Below are 17,726 nucleotides of genomic sequence, written 5' to 3'. Positions count from 1 at the left end.
GCTTGTCTTATTTATGGTAGTGAAAGGTCCAGATTAGTGTAATTTACCAGAGAGTAATTGCAATTTTGGGAGTCATCCAAATAATCCTTGTGCTAGTGTACCTTTCACAATACCTCACCTACCAGTCATCTCTGCTTACTGTAATAGCATCTCTCAGTGTCATTCCCCATGTTTACTGTGACGCTAATACAGAGACCTAATAAAAGTAGATCCTTTGTCCTGTGGCTTTATGGAATTGTGGGAGTTTGGGAGTCTTTATTTTACACTCTAGTGCAGAAGCACAGTTTCATCTGAGTGCATGGGTTATTGCAGTTTCCTCAGGAAAAGATGATCTTGGCTAACTTCTTGAGCACAATGTACTAAGCCATGACAGTTATTATGAGTGTGTGTAGAAAGCACTGTATGAAAGCAACTCTCATTGTTCCATATTTTTTTGCTCAGTCTGTCTATGGCTTACAAAATGACATTCGAAGTCACAGCCCTACCCACATGCCAGTACCAGAGACTAAGCCACCCACAGAAGATGAACTACACCAAGAGGTTTGGAACATAACTACAAACATGTATTTTTAAATTAACTTTTTAGGAAAGTAGGTATAAAAATATTATTGTAACTGGGAAGTTATTCAAAACAGGTGTAGCAAACATTTAATAAACTTTTTCCTTGTTTCAAGATATATGGATTTAGGAATGTAACTTCATCAAAACTAAGGAGACAAAACCTGAATTTTTTTGTATAATGCATTAAACATCTAAAGGCAGTGGGAAGTAGGCCAGTGAGTGGGTTCTTTGTATAGCTAAGCCCATTAGACTGTTCAGCTGTGGAGAGCTTGCTCTTCTTTCAATACTGATTTGAGGTTTGGGGGTATACTTACCACTCCATGTATGCATGTATAAGGTCACGCATTTATCTACTGTTAAAGCTTTGTTAATCTTTCCTGAGATGTTAGAATTTGGAGAAGGTAAATGTCTGAAGAAGTATTAGTTCTCTTCAAAAATCTAAATAAAGGCTAATTTTAAAAATGGATTTCTGTTGATGAATCTTTAGGGAGAATGTTATATTGGGCACATCTTTTGTCTCTGTATGATCTTTTCTCTTTAATGGAAAATTCCATTTATTTTAGAACTACGCTGGTGAAATGTTTTAATTCTGATATATTTCTCTTCTGTGCCCTAGGATAAATTAAGGTTCAATTACAGCCCTAATAAAAAAAGTTATAGAAATGGAATCAAGCAATAAATTACTCATAAAACTCTTTGCCTTCCTTTCTTGCAGATTAAGCACTGGCAAATGCAATTAGACAGACATAGATTAAAAATGTCAAAAGTTGCAGAGAGGTACGTATATTGTCACATTTTCTTTTTTTTCAGTTAGACTGATAACTATTGGGAAAAATGTCAGTTTGAAATAGTTTCAAAGAGCTATTCACAGCAAATAGCTCTTCAAAGAGAGACATGGGAGCTCAGATTTCATAGAAATAACTGGTTAGAGTTTACTTTAAGTGGAGAAGTATGAAGTTCTTTTAGTGATAAAAATACTCCAGATATTCCACAATGCATATCTGATAAACCCAAGTCACTGAAAGAGCCTCTGACCAAGGGATCACAAGTTTCACCTTTCATTGGCAGGGAGGCTAAAAGGGAATAGGTCTGGGGTTATTGTTTTGATATTTCAAAAGGGCAATCACTGATGAACCAAGGGAACTGATTGGTGTGGAGCTCAGTCAGTGCTTGAACGAAGTGAGTTTGGCCTCAGTTTGGGTCAGAGATGTAACACTAGTAGGAATCTATCTCCTAATACGACCAGAATTTGTCAAGAAGGGGCTAGAAAGCAAATAAAACAAAAAGCCCAACGTTGCAGAAAATGGAGCTGCATAGGGCTCAGTAAAGGAAACTAACCCAAATACAAATTACTCTTCATCTTCTAATATACATTTGTACAAATATGTCTACTTATTTATGTGTATGTGTGCATATATATGCAAATACATATACATATTTATTCACAAAGAGAGCAGGTTAAGATTTTTTGTTTGCTGAAAAGTAAATATATCATGCACACTACCTATAAAAGGAATTGAAAAGAAAGAATAGTTGTCCTCACTTGTCAGTAATTTTACAAAAATTATGAGGCCAAAGGAAACAGCAAGCATGAATAAGGCCAATGGGAGATGTAAATTACCAGAATACAAGCAAAGATTTTAGTGCATGCAACTGAGTCAGACCAATTCTTGAATATAAAAAATTGTGAAAAAAAATTGGCGTGTTTTTTAAAAGATAAACTTGAGAATAGTGCCCTTTTATTAGGAAATAATAAAAATATTAATTATATTTAAGAGAAAATAAAAGGAGTACTAGCAGATGCAGGGCCAACAAATATAAGCTGTGTAACAAGCAGTGTTTTAGAACAGATTTTAAAGGAACTGATGATTAAGACCACAGGGATATATAACATGTTCCTTTATGAAAAAACAAATGTGTGTGGAAGAGGTTATATGATCTAATTTATTAGTGTCTAAAGGAACCTTAAATGGAGCTGTGTGGAAGTATTAGGGAAACTTATTTTATATCTACTCTTGATAGACCTGAGCCACCCCTCCTTCTTCAGTGGTCCACTTTTAAATGGCTTGAGCAAACCTATTTCACCCTGAGCTTGTAGCTGCCTTCTGAGTGTGTGCACACACAATTGATGCAAGGTAACTTGTTAACTGGGGTAACCTGATCAGGTTTCCTCGCCTCCTGACGTGACAATGTTTGATGCTTTTGTTTTCCTAGTCTATTAGCTTATACAGAGCAGTATTTGGAATATGATCCTTTTCTTGTGCCCCCTGATCCCTCAAACCCTTGGATATCAGATGACACCACTTTCTGGGAACTGGAGACAAGGTATATAATTTATTTCTTCTTTGGAAGTAAGGGGGTATAACATGGTTTTCTGGAATGGGAAGATTTCAGACAAAGGTACTGCAGGAAAATACTGAGGTAGAAGGGCAATGCAGTACCCTTTTGGTCTTTGCAGTTTTACATTTGGTAAGATGGGAAGTGCTATGGGCTAATAAATTACAGTAACCAGTTTCAAGGATTCTAGTATGGTGAAAAAAAGAGACATCTTTTAAAATCTGGTAACATTCCTAGGTGGAAATCTTTATTCTTCTGTGTATTACCTTCATCCTGTGTAAGCACTAACAGTCTGTTTGCTCATTGCTGAACATTGCACAGATGTGAGCACTCTAAAAAGTGAGAAAACCATGGAACTTTATGGTTTAGTCTAAATTATGAACACAGATTATTAGAATACTGAAGTATTGCTTACTTTGGGTTCTGTTGTTTTTATTTCTGTAGCAAAGAGCCAGGACAGCAGAGGGTGAAACGATGGGGATTTGGCATGGATGAAGCTTTGAAAGACCCTGTGGGAAGAGAGCAGTTTCTGAAATTCTTGGAGTCAGAATTCAGTTCAGAAAATTTAAGGTAAATGAGAGCTACTTTTTTTTTTATTAGCTTATAAGATATATTGGGTTTTTGCTTTGTTGTTTTGGGTTTTTTTTCCTGATACTTTTCATTTTTTGACTCCTTCAAAAACTTTCCTCACTTTTCAGAATTAATTAGTCCAGATTGCTGGCAGCTTTCATGTACAGGCTGAGGGAAATATTCATATAGTTAACAGAGACTCACATGAAGCATGTTTTTCCATTCATGTTCAACTTTTGGTCAAACTACTCCTGTAAGAACTTTTCTCTCAGCTTGTCTTGTTAAACAGGTATAAAACTGACTCATTCAAAGCCTGTCCAGTATCTTTTATTAAGTCAAATACTCTGGGAAAAGCAAAATGAAAATAAAAAAGTTTAAAAATAAATAAAGGACCTAAAAGTAAAATTCACAGACTTTCATCAGGTTGATTGGTTTCTGGAGATCATTTTGAAAATCTCCACCAGTATTCTAGTACTTGTGGATCTGACACAGCTGAAGTAGGGTGACATCTAGCTCTCAAATTCCTCACTATCGCAAAATGGAGAAGTGTTCCTAGTGTACGAAGCATATAGGGTACGTTTTAAAAAGTATATTTACAGAATTACTTTTAAGTGAGGAGAAAAGTTTTTTGATTTTAAAAATGATAGTCCATCCATTGGTTAATAGCAGGTTTTGTCTGTTCAAAGAAAGTCATATTTCAGTAAGAGTTATTTCAGAGAGATTAATGACAGCCTTTCTATAGACAGACAAATTAAGCTGAGCATAGTACAAAAATACAGGCAACATATTTTTCTCTTAATTCCACCTTGTTGTCAGATGTCATCTGTATCACTTTCCATTCACCAACAACATAAGTAGTGTAGAATCCTATTTGAATTTACATTCTAGAGCTCAGAATAATCTTAACCTACTTTTTTCCTATGCCAATTCTCACTCTAAAGTGTTGCAGCATAGCCGTTCATACTAAAATTATGCTTTTGTGGCATCTTACAAGAGGCATTTAATATTTATGGTGTTGATTTATAAATGCCAAGTAATTGCACAGATCTCCTTGTTATTAATTTAAATTTGTCAGCAGAATAATTGGAGTTGGAGTTCTCTAAATTGCTGACCATGTTCATAGTCAAACATTAACCTTGCATCACAAATACAGCCTGACCTGTATGTGTATGTTGATGACTTTATTAGTCACAGATACGGATTTTTCTTATTAAAAAGTCCAATTGGTAAAATTAATTTTTAAAACTCAGAATAAAACCAAGAAAAGGAAAGTAATTTAAAAAAATTATTATTTAAATAGCATCCTGGTAATTTGTTATGCAGAGCAGCTGTTCAAACATGAACCTATTGAGCCCAATGTGTGCTGCAGTTTCTGGTGCTTTTCTGTGATTAATTTGTCTCTCTGCCAGCTAGACTGTTACCCGCATAATCCCTAACTCTTTCTTCTAATCCTATTTACAACACTAACCACAGGAAAACTGCAAGTAACTGATCCAGAAAAATTCCCCCAAGAAATTTCTTCAGAGATGATTCCTTCATATGCCATCTACTCTTCTGTCTCTCCCTCTAAATTCTTATGTTGGCATTATAAAATATAATATCTGAGTAATGGTGAATATGATCTTACAGGCCAGGCAGGGGATAAATTTGTTCTGAAAAGGTGCTTTCTGTGATAATTAACTGAAGGAAAACTGTCTCAGAAGCTCAGAATTATATTTGTAAATTCTCAAGCTGTAGGGAAATCAATCCACCATTAGGTTCACATAGTAAAGTTGGGTTAGAAAACATGAATTTGTAAAGCTTGTTGTGTATGGCTGTCAAAATGTTTTAGACACCAAAAACAGAAGTGAAAAGCTCAATGATTTCAAGCATTACCACTGATAACACCTTCGAAGACCACCACTTTCGTTGCTCACTTGTTAACTCCATCATGGTAATTTGGGGGTTTTTAGTGGTATTTTTTTTTTTACTATTTTGATAGTCACCTTGAGAAAAATAATTATGTCAACCCACATCTTCCCACTGCAACGAATTCAACTCAAATCAGCTGCTGGTTCTTGTACTTTTACAGATCTAATCACAATAAGATTTACAACACTGCCAAGCCTATAGTTGGATAGGTGGCTGGGACCCTGCATTCAAGCTTTCAAGCCGAGTACACAGGATACAGCAGGGACTGCTGGCATGACAGGAGCTTCGCTGGTAGTAAATTAGATGTCTTATACATCATTCTGGTGAAAGAAATACCAACCCCATGAAATGATAAGACTACCAGATACACCATTTCTATTCAAGTGCAATGGTCTTACACAGCAAAAAGTCCCAGTGTTACTGTCACTTTGACTTTGGCTGAGAGTGTCTGAGCTGTCTGAGAATATCATTCTTGGTGGATACAGATCCTGTCTTAAGGAACACAAAAAGGATGAAGGAACTTGAGCCATGATTTAATACTAAGAATTGTGCAATGATCAGGAATATAACCAGATTTCCCCGTCTTACTTTCTATCTCTGTGCTTTTTCTTTGCCTGTAAATGGGGCTTAATAGTATTTCACTCTCTGAAGGTGTTGTAAAGCACAGCAAAGGAATAAAGCTGTCTAAACAGTTCTGTCAGTGCAGTAACTTCATTACAGTGTGACTGTAGTTTGCAGGTTGGATTCTGCACTCACCTAATGCAGGCTGACTTGTGATCTCTTGTTACCATGCAGATTTTTTTGAGGAGTTGCTTTGTGTGCTGCTCTATACACAGAAAAAAATAGCGGAAGTAACATATGATTTGGATAATAGATTTATGAAATTCCCACTGCCTATTACAAAATGGTGACCATTGTTTAAAATTCACCAGACTAAAGTTCAAGCATGATCCAGTACTATTGAGCTTGGTCACAAGGCTGTCCAAGTACTAAAGAAAGGACTTTTCAAAGAGTGAGGTTATGAAATCCAACTTACTGCAACCTGGCAACTGGAGACCTAATTTCTTTAATTCTTGTAGGAAATTGTATTCCTATTATTATCCTTCCTTTGTCTGTAATGCAGCAGAATTCTTTGGAAAGTTAGTATTTGTATCCTGACTATAGGTTTGCTCCCAACTGATTATTTTGTAGGAGTTGCAGCCTGTAAAGATTATTTAATTTCAGACCTGCCAACATGAAAGCCTGTCTAAATCATTATGCAGTATTGCAGTGGGTGTGATCTCCAAAGCAGCTCTAGGACTGCGAAAACCTAAATTAGTGAAGGGAGAGTAGTGCCAGGTTAGGTTCCATGATACACTGAAGGAAAAGCCACCGGACCCCTTGCCCCTTCCTTTGATGCTTATTTATTAGCTCTGTAATGTGTGACTAAATAGGAAAAAGGGACTTTGCATTCTTGTTATCTCGGAAGAGAGGGACTGAGAAATTTGCTAGATTTGGATGTTTTCCATCAATAACTTCTGTTTAACCATCTTGCTGCAAGCTGATATTCTGTGAGATGTTTATCCTTTACACTGGTGATTATGAGGCCTTGTTTTGGGTGCTAATAACTTGACCAAAATTTAATCCTCAAAGATGAAATTGCCTATGAGTTATTGCTCATTCAGACTCAAGCTTAAATGCCAAGTGCCAGCAGTGTTGCCATTTTTGCAGAGTAGATGAGAAGGAACTAGTTGCAAGATTTAATGATTTTCTCTGTCATATTCTTGAAATCCTTCAGTTCTACTATGCCTTGAAGCTTGAAGCTGTAGTTGGGAAGAAGGTGGATTCTAGAAATCAGAGAGCAGTGTTTCCTGCCCCAGGAAAAATCTTAAGTGATTTTATTCATAGAGTTTGTTTAGGTTGTTTTTTTTTTTTTTTCTGAAAATGCCGTAAGGTCTGGCCGCTGACTTGTTGTGTCACATGCACTGAGTGCAAAGTCCACATAACTCCCACTTCACTGTTTCCACACTGACTATACCTCACACATTTCATGGAGAACCATTGCCTTTCTCTCACTCTTTGTTCCTATGGGCTAAACTTAACTGATTGGCTTGGTCTGGGATCTGGCTGCTCCTGGCATTTAGGTCAGTTAATGGGACAGAGCTGTGTTGCGGCTGTGCTATTTCTCCATGAGGCCACTGTGGCTTTGAAAGTAATCCAGCTGGAGGACATAATCCCCAGGTATCTTGCAACATGTGTTTCACCAGTCCATGTGGCTGGATGTACTACTACCATACACTCACTACACACCCTCACTGCTGTGTGTCTGCTGTGTGACCCAGCATGTGGCAGGGGGAATCTATCTATCTATCCCAAATGCTGGGATAGAAGACAGCAGCAAGGTTTACACTCAGCTACTCAGGTCTCTGTTCAAACAGTGCTGAGCATCTTCTAGAGAGGGTCTCCATGGCAAAAGCAAACCTCCACCCACAGGAGATGCAGTTTCATCCAAGGGCAGCCGGACTGAGTTCTAGCTCCTTACACAAAGTAGCGCTAAGTCTGTGTATATCATTGTTCAGAAAATGCAGTTCCCCCTCTCCCCTCTCCTGCCCTTGCACACAGTGTTGCGGACTGTGCTTTTTGCTACAGGAGTCTTCCCTTGCTCTGGTCACACTCATGAGGCAAGGAGCTGTAAAATGATACCGGGAGCTCTTTGGATTTGAGGCCCTGTGCTGAGGTCTTGCTGACTCCATTTCAACTTCATCCATGCTATTGGTTGCCATGGGATATTGGAAAAAGTTATTTTTGAAAATGCAGGAGGGGGGCAGCCTTATTTTTGTCATTTCCTAACTTTGAATATTTAATTCAACTGTCTGTGGGAGGAGGGCAGGCATCTTTTCTTAAAAGATAAGTAAGTAGATTAAAATCTTGAAATGTGTGTTGGCTGTGAAATAAGCTCCCTAGACATGACATAACACAGAAATCATAATTCTTCCCACTTTTAGAGAGGTTTCTGTATTTAGGACTTCACATTTTTAGTAGTCTTTGAATGCTATTGTTAGAAGGGTAAAATTAAATTAATCTATCAAAGAACTGGTGTTCAGCCTGTGAGAATGGGTCTATGCAACCTACCTATTCTATGCTGCAAGCATAGAAGTTAAATTTATTGGAATTTATCTCCCATCTATTTCCTCATAATTGAGCATAACCTACTATATGAAAACAGTTTGCTTACAAAAGAAAATAGCATCCTGAGGCATGTTTGTGGTGACTTCCAGAAGTATTGGCAGTGATACAATGGAACACACAAGGAAGTGACATCTTTGAGCTGGTTCCGCAGGGGGCCTGCAGGGAGATAGAAAATGTGTGTTTACAAAGAGCATCCTTCCCTTTCATTTTTGTGTTCCTTACCTGACTTGGAGACACATGAGTAATCAGTCAATCCCAGAAGATGCACTTGAAGGGGTTAGCACTGCAGGATATGTGCTTTTAAATGCAAATATCGAAAGCAGATTAAGGAAACCAAAGTAGGTTGCCCAAATTTGAGAGAGGGAACTGAATTAGAGTTTGTGTGCTTTGCAGTTTTTAAACTTGAGTTATGAGGCCTCTCTTCTTGCTGCATTGCCATCAGGTTCTCAGGATACATCCCCAGGCTCTGTGCAGAGCTATGTTCAATTCAACTGTAGTTCATATATAAAAGTGATTCTACCCAGAATTTTCGAAACTGGAGTTCTACTGGCACAGACCCCTTTTGTGACCTTGGAGAAACCACTCCACATTATTACATTATTAATATATTTGCGAAACTGGGACAATATTGCTTCTCTGTCTCTTGGAGAATCTTAGATGAAAAAATTGTGCTTAGATTCTATTGAAATTGAAGGTTGTAGAAATACCTAAAATAGTCTTCTTGGTAGAGTGAAGCTGACCATACTGGCTTGTGAAAAATGACCACAGGCTCCTTCCATCTGTGCTACAAAGAAATTTCAAAACAGGAATATGAAGGAATAATTGCTTCCTGAAAGGTAAATGTTCTCAAGTGAAGAATAGCTTATAGCAGGAACACTGTAATGTTTGCTATGCTTTACTATCGTCTCTTAAGAGTTTTGCAATAATTAAATTAGAATTTGGATTGAGGGTGGTATCATTTTGCTTTCTTGGGGGTCTGTGTACAGTTTCACTGCTCCTCTCTCTTATCCCATCCTTGTTGAAGTCACCTAAGAGAGCTTAAGTTGATCTCACAGTGTAAGCAGGCTGGAATCACATTTTAAAGGTGCACCCAATTTATTTGCAAGCCTTGGATAATCCATCTGATTTCAAAGTTAAATGGCTTCAAGACTCAGCTTATCTGTTTCATGGGGTCAGCTGTGTCAGAACAATAACGAAAAGTTGTGATGGTATATACTGTGTGCTTACCAAAGTCAAACTTCAGTGGAGCTCTTGGATTTGGGGGAGAACTAAGCGGTCTGAAACATGTCTAAGAATGGAATCCTAAATTAATTTAGGATTGTTTTGTGCCATGAGAAGGTCTGGTCTGAACACCAGTAGAGGAAATAATGGAATGAAGCTTATAGTTAGTTAGCTATGATCATAAAGTGCTCAAGACCTTCTTAGTGATCTTGCTCCAGACTGAATGTGGATACAGCAAACTGGCCACACTGCATTTGGCTGCCCAATACTGGATTGCTCTGCAGCAGCGGAGAGAATGTGTAATTCCATTCAGCATTTTTAGGAAAAATATACATATAAATGGAATGCTGAAAAAAGAAGTTAAATTATAATTAGCAAAACAAATGCTTTTGCAACTTATGCATGATTTGTGGGTAACAAAAGTACAGTTATAGAGTTTAGGATTTAGTAGGACTCAGAGACTCATGTAGATTGCAAGAATATAAATTATTAGGTTTTGAGGGAATGTCAAAAAGCAGTCAGTTTATAGGTAATATAAGCCCTTGTGGTTCAGCCAAAATGAAGGCTCAGTTTAATTCCAGCTAAATGGAAATTTTCCTGTAAGCATGTTATCCATACATAAGTAATGAAGGATTTCCTACCCATCTCATGAAGAGCCTTCTAAAAATTGCTTCCAAAGGTGGATTGATTGCCTTGAGACACGATACCAGAATGCTGATCCCAACATAAAATCACTCAGCTTTTTCTTATTTTAGCATGTTTATATGCAAACCTCCATTACTTAATTTATTTTTAAAAGCAAGAAAGAATGTGGGCACTTCATTAGTGGTTATCCTGAGCTGGAAGTCAAGATGCTGTGTTGTGCCATAGGTTCTGGTTAGCAGTAGAAGACCTGAAGAAGAGGCCTATCCGTGAAGTTCCTGCTCGTGTCCAAGAAATCTGGCAAGAATTTCTTGCTCCAGGTGCACCCAGCGCTATCAACCTAGATTCAAAAAGTTATGACAAAACCACTCAGAATGTGAAGGAACCTGGAAGATACACATTTGAAGATGCTCAGGTCAGTTTGCAACTGCGTTAATGGACATCTGAAATGGAATATTGGCTAGTGAAACCTATATACGTAAGTGAGATGTATTTGGGAATTAAATGATAATGCCCTGTTTCCTAAAATGCCATTTTGGCAATGCAAATGTGTAACACTCTTTCTTTCATGAGGCATATGAAGTTCTTAATGAAATTTCTGTGCTTGATATACAGTCTTCAAGTGGACTTTGAATAGAGGAAAGCATGTAGTGAATAAAAAATGAAGTACTTCTGTATTAAATGCAACACTTCATGTGACTTATAACTTAATATTTCATCTTTGCAGACTTCTGAGAAAAGTAATAGAAAATAATTGGATTCACAGTAAAAGTAGCAGAACTGGTATCATCCTCCATTTTCATCAGCAGCCCAGTGATGAAAATTTAATTATTAGTGCAAAATGAAATGGTGTCAAAAGGAGAGATTGAAATCATATCCCTGCAGAATTTCCTACAGCTTGATTATTAGGTCATCATCTACAGAGTCAGGAGATGCTTCTGCAGGCCCCACGAAGGAGAGAAGGGAATTGAATTGAGACTTTCTACTCTTTGGGACAATGCCTCTGTCCTCAGTATGAAGGGGAATAATTCTACCTCCTTTTAATACTTCCATTATGAGAATAGCAACCTATGAAGAAACAATAAAATTTTCATTAGATCCTATGTCATACCCATTGTTTTGAAGTACTCTGCATGAAACCAAACATACAATTTTTGCTTACATCTGCTGACCCCTGGAGATTTAAGACTGCAGTGTATAGCAAAGACATAAATTACACAAATAAACAATCCAGCAAGATCAAAGGTTTTAAAAAAACATGTCTTGGCAGTTAAATGGATAAAAGACAAATTCCTTGCAGTATCCAATCTATATTTTTTTAGTAAGTGTAAAAATTCAATACCCTTTTACTTCCAGATCTCTCTTCTTGTAATTTTGTCCTTCGTTTATGAGAGACATGGAGTATTCAGTCTTTATGCAAGCAGGACTTTTCCTCCTGGAGAGGACATCTGTTTAGTCCATCCAGTTCAGCAAAAAACCTTAAACCTGGAAGCCTCAATTTCTCTGGAAAAGGGAGAGGCTACACCTGCTGCGTTCTCACTTGAAGCTTTAGGAGCTTTAAAGTGTCCATCTGAGGTGGAGGGTTTTGTCAGGAGTAGGGTTCTGCCTCTGCAACAGGCCCTTTTTGGCCTGCCAGCTGGGAAAGAGACCACTTGTGTGCCATTCTGGAAGTCGGTGGGTCATTTAATTGTGGTTAAAAATGTATGAAAAGCATTTCTGGACTGGAAATACAGAAAGATGAAACTCCATGTCAAATGCAGACACATGAGTAAAATGGGACACGTAAGTAAAAATAGTCTGATTGTGCTAAATATGTGCATTAACATGTGTCCTGGCTAATGTGTACATTAATGATACTAATACAGCCTAATTTATTCTTGCTTTTACAAGAATGTTCAGAAATAAAATTTTCATGCCCATCACCAGTTTCTGCTCTCTGTTGACTGCATTGTCTGCTTTCACAAACACTGAGCGGGAAAAAACCTCCCCAGATAAACCAGTCTAAGTTCTGAATATACACCAGAATTTCTCTGCTTAGTGTAAGAAATACAATCAAAGACATTTAGAATAATTTTTAAGGTTTCTAATACAGCAAAAGTTAAATAACAGCTCTAATTTTACCTTGCCTTAATTTTCAGATAAAGTGGGGAGTTTTGTTTGGGGTTGTTTGGTTGGTTTTTTTTATATTCACTAATTTTATGCACTACCAAGCTGAGAAACAGTATTTACTTTCCAGCTTGTTTGCTGTTTCCCAATTGCTGTGCTACAGGCTTCCTACAGTAAAGAATAGAATTTGAGTAGAAGAAAAACTCCACGAAAATAGCTAACACAATTCAGGATCTTTTAAAAGTACTTTTGAGAGCATTTCCTATTCTGAATGCTTTTCTAAAGATCTTTCCTCTAGCATATAATCAGAACTAGAATTATCAAGTGTCCTACATCAGAGATTTTTTTTCATCTTTTTCAGAAATTAGAATGCTCCAAAATTAAAAGTTTTTTAAGCTGCTCTGGTAATTTATTTTCTGGATAAAAGTTTCCAAATTTTTATACGCTTCTGAAGAATTAATATGTTGAAAATTAGATTAGCCTGGAACTGTTTTTCAATTTACATATGTGTATTCCTTTTTATATTGTTAGCTGGTGAGCAGACTAAACATCTGTCAAAGAATGTTTTCAAGAGTAGCCAGGGGAAATCCTCACTAACCTAAGCACAAAACCTAGTACCTCTTCCTAGCCTCTGAAATCACAAGAGTATCTCCAGAAACTAATTCAGAAAACCTGATGAGGAAGGACCCAAATCTCCTAATTTCATCACTTAGCTAAACTAACTAATGTAAGGGAGGTTTGAAGTTGGGCCTTAAGCTAGGACTCGGTTGTCAATTCTTAGAAAATAATTTTGTACTGGAAAATTTGGTCTATAAATTAAAGAAAGGTGTGTTGTGTAATTATATATAAGAAATGGGTGGTATTTCTGCTTTAAGAATAGAAAGCAATTAAGCCTTAGCTTCAGAATTGAAACCTGCTGTCCTGTAATGCTTCCTATTCATAGTAGTGCTAGCTGGTGTACATTCCACAGCCAAAACGTGTGGCTGCCTCCCATTTTACATGTGTCTTCTTTCAAGGGAGTAACAGCTCCTCCTTTCCTTTTCAGGAGCACATTTACAAACTGATGAAAAGTGATTCTTATCCTCGTTTTATACGATCCAGTGCCTACCAGGAGCTGCTACAGGCCAAGAAAAAGGTATTGGTCCATCTTGCCTTTGTCTTGCCACTGTGCAAAGCAGTGGTTATGTTTGCAACAATACTCAGTCTTCTCTCCCCTGTGCCAGTGCAACTGGATATCTGGTAGGTGACCAGCTTGGCGTTTTTGGAGGGTCACATACACACAGGAGTTCAATATACATATATGTGTATATATCCTGCATGCGGGCATGTTTCAATAAGTTAATCTAGCAAAACTTATTTTTATTTTTACATCCCATATTGTACTGTTTTCTCTGTTATGAAGCACCTTAAATTGCAAAGTGCTTTACAAATACATTAAAAAAAATAAAATAAAATCCCAGAAGAATAGTCTTTCATGTTTGCAAGTTTGCTTATGTAATAATTGTTGTTCTCTTTATTCCACCTATGAAAGCTACAGAATGTGTTTAGAAACAATCTTACTCATATTAATAACTTCTAACTTCAACTATAAATATAGGGGCTTCCTAATTTTGTTTCTTTCCCTATTACTACATGAATAGTTTTGAGTAGGCTAGGAATCTGACCTGAAAGATTGATCATGTCACACTTTGGCAAACAGAGGTTCATGACTTGGTATGTAATATTTGCTTAGAAAAGTCCAGATCATGGAATGGGTTCTGAATAGCCACAGCCCAGAGTATGTGGAGCAGCTTGTACAATGCAGATTTCCATGATGATAAATAATTCTGTTAGTGGGCTCTAAACAGTAATCTCCTAGAATCAGCTGGGAGCCCTGTGCCTTGCAAAATCAGGGCCCTGACTGTTACAGGAACAAGGTAGTTATTAACACTGTAGCATTCTATTGTTTATAATGACAACCTAAAATTATGTGAAAGTACTGTGTGATTTTGTTTTTTGTTCAAACATTGATTTCTGAAGATCCAATATAGAGAGAGATGTTGAAAATACCAGAAAGCTTCAACTGTCCGTGTGAAGTCCTTAAGTTTGTGAATGTCAGTTCATTAACACAAGATGTGCACTTCATTATTTCTTTTTACTTTCAGTTTTTCTTTAAATTCAAACCAGTTTGATCCCCATGAAAAATTATTTTTGTCCAGTACTATATCTGTTTTGCCCATCCCCTGTTTTGCCAAGTCCCTTTACAGCCTCATACCTGTGTTTGCTTCCTGATTTATACAAACTTTGTTTTGCAGTCCATTGTTTCATCAAACCTTCTTTTCTACTCCATTGTTCTTGCTTTTCTTTTTCCCCTCCTTTTTCTTTTTGTTTCCTTTGTTTCATTTATTTCAAATTTAAGTTGGAAAACACTCTGGATCGTCGAACATCTTTTGAGAAATTCACACGCAATGTGGTAAGTTTGTTGCCTCGGAAGACTAGTAAGCCTGATGGGACATCCTTCTCCCCTTCCCCTCACTGATCCCTACTTTCCCGTTTGCTTCTCTAACCTGAGGGTTAAAAGTGTATTCATCACAGCTTGTGGATTTTCCTGGGAATGACAGCTTTATAGTGTGCTTTCATTACAACCCCTCCTCCCTAGTCCCTTTCCCGCTGATCTCAATAGTCACACATGGAGGAATGGACCTTTGGGAGCCATGCTTTTTGCATTAGGAAGCATGAAATTAGTCATTTCCCCCCCCTATAATTTTAGTAAAAAATCTGTGAAAACATGCTTGATGTTGTTTCTTTTTCTGGTGCCTTCTTAAATACTAAGTCTAAAACAGTTGAATACATTGGATTTCCATCCTGTCTTCTTTTTATTTTACTAAAAAAGACTTTGTCCCCCTTTTTTTAATTGGGCACAGGAAAAAACAAACAATAATAATTTCCCCATCTTCCTTGATGTCTAACAGCTTCTACAGGGCCAAAGAATTCATATTGTTATTGTGCAAGGGTTTGATTTGGATTCATTTTCGTAATGGACTACAGGAACTGATTTTTTTTCTTTTCAATGTATAACTTTCGAAAGCTATTTTTCAAAGGTAAAAAAAATAAAGGCTGGTAGATTTTGTGTGGGCGTTCTTTTGCCACCTGCCAAAAGATCCACTGATTTCATGATATTTGGGATTCTTTTTACTTATCCAGTTTCTTTGGGATTTTTTTTTTTTACATTGTGAAAGTTCAAACTAAAGAATTCAACGCATTTATTTTTGTAGGGCAGAAACATCCCTATTTTTCCATGCCATAAAAACTGTACACCAACACTGAGGGCGAGCACTAACCTGTTATGAAAAGAGGTAGAAAGATCTTGGATTATACTCAAGTTTGTCTGCATTGTCTGTTGAATTGTGCAGGTGACGCTGCTGTGTGTGTGTGCGTGTGCGTCTGTGGCTTTTTCTGTGACCTGGTCAGTGGAGCTGTGTGTGTTGAAGTGAAAAATATGAGAGCTTTCAGCAAAGATCATGGTTTTTGTTTTTTTTTAGTTTCTAGGGAAGGAGAAGCAGTTGTCAGAAACTGTCTCCCCTATAATGAGGCTCAAGAGCGTTGCCTCAAGTATTTAAAAAATACATATATACTTCCCAGTAATCACAAAAAGAAACAAACACAGTGAAAGTTTTGTGAGGCTGTGGGAATATCTCACATTTTAAAACAAAATAGTAATTCTTTAACTACTTTCTTATAGGTAAAGGCTTCCTGTAATATGCTTTGAATCCACTGTAATCAGGAAGAAATTTGGATTCAATGGGACAAAGTCAGTAAAGGACACTAAAAGTAAATAAACAGCCACAAAGGAAACTATCCCAATGTTTGAAACAAAAACCCCAATGTTTTGCATGGTGGTGTTGCCATAGCATGTTGCAGTTGTGATTTGTGTGTTGTCTAAACAGGTTGGATCTATAAAACAACATTGTACATGATAGTGTTGTACATGATAATTCCACTATAATTCAGTAGGAAGTTCCATATTAATAAAAAATCTGTAAAAGAGAGTGCATAGAGTGGGTAATACATCCAGGACCTCTGAGAACCAAACTTTTTCCCAGTCACAGTGCCTGGCAAGCTGCAATGCTACATTTATTCATGGCATTTTGGGCAGCCCAGGGGTCGGGAACTGGCTATGGTAAACATAATGTAAACAGGTAATCATGAGGGGGGAAATAGCAAGCTGCAGGTGGATGGGTTGGGAATACAGCACAAAAAGGGGAAATGTGAAGATAAGCTTGCGAGACACTGAAATCCCTCCCAGAGCAGCGTTACAGACAAACCAGCAGTTCTGGGTACAAACACTGGAGCATTGTGCCCTGCAGCCGTGCCTGATTTTCATCCTGCTAATCTCAGGGCAGAAGTACCAGAATAGCAGCATGCCAGAGATGCTTGGCAGGCCCAATAAACCAGCTGTGAACTAGGAGGATTTCTGGACATTAGTATCTCGATAGAGGAGGGAGATTTTTTTCTTTTTCACAGAGCAAACTGTGAAATAAAATCTGTGGTTTTGCTTTTTTTCCAACTACTACCTGTTAACCTGGGTGGAGTCTGTCAAGTCGGGTCAGGTATGAAAGAAAAACATGTCACTGCTAGATCTATAATCTCTACTAGACTCACAGGTCTGAGGCTTGCAAATTAATCCAGAATATCAGGATGCTCAAATGCAAAGCTTTTTTCCAAGACGACTGAATTCATGTCACCCACTTCCTCAGGACCTCTTTCCACCAGGCATCCTTGTTCTTCCACTTTTGTTCTTGGTTGTGATGAGTTTATAATATGTAATTATTCACCTTGGTACAGTGGTTCCAATCAGCAGGGATAAGGGAAACATTTCTCAGAATATTCTACAGTGTACTGATTAACTTGATCAACTATGAAGTGAGGGACCATGGAATAGATCTGTTCTACTGATTAATACAGAAAATAGGTGTGAAAAGGGTCTTCTACGACTTGGATAAGTGCTATCATCTCTGATTTAGTGGGATGAAAATTACAGTTTCTCTTCTCTGATGGTTTGCAATATTTAGACTAATTTTCACTGCATTTTTTCCCTCACTTGTATCAAAGTGGGTTTGTATTAAACTAAATTAGAACTCAGTTTTTTCCATTTGAAGTGTTTAAAAAAACCCCAGTAACCTTGGCTGTGTCTAGGGACTCAATCTGAGAAGATGGACTCGTAATTCATA

General features: G+C 37.4%; 1 protein-coding gene across 11 annotated transcripts in view; it reads left to right on the top strand.

The window, feature by feature from the left end:
• RGS7 (regulator of G protein signaling 7) overlaps positions 1-17,726 on the top strand; it is a 243,014-nt gene that overhangs the window by 200,914 nt on the left and 24,374 nt on the right. For 3 of the 11 annotated variants that reach the window (XM_039569097.1, XM_019287541.2, XM_039569103.1), the window contains 7 exons: positions 442-540; positions 1,277-1,338; positions 2,776-2,886; positions 3,343-3,468; positions 10,639-10,825; positions 13,562-13,651; positions 14,915-14,968. In XM_039569097.1, the coding sequence (XP_039425031.1) occupies positions 442-540; positions 1,277-1,338; positions 2,776-2,886; positions 3,343-3,468; positions 10,639-10,825; positions 13,562-13,651; positions 14,915-14,968 (729 nt within the window). Of the gene's footprint in view, positions 1-441; positions 541-1,276; positions 1,339-2,775; positions 2,887-3,342; positions 3,469-10,638; positions 10,826-13,561; positions 13,652-14,914; positions 14,969-15,770; positions 15,852-16,237; positions 16,303-17,726 lie in introns of those variants that run through there. The other 8 variants (XM_039569098.1, XM_039569099.1, XM_039569105.1 and 5 more) reach the window with 5 other exon arrangements.

This window comes from Corvus cornix, chromosome 3 (genome assembly GCF_000738735.6).
Source record: "Corvus cornix cornix isolate S_Up_H32 chromosome 3, ASM73873v5, whole genome shotgun sequence".
Classification (NCBI taxonomy): Eukaryota; Metazoa; Chordata; class Aves; order Passeriformes; family Corvidae; genus Corvus; species Corvus cornix.
The sequence above is the reverse complement of the archived record's forward strand: the minus strand, read 5'-3'. Positions and strand labels throughout refer to the sequence as shown.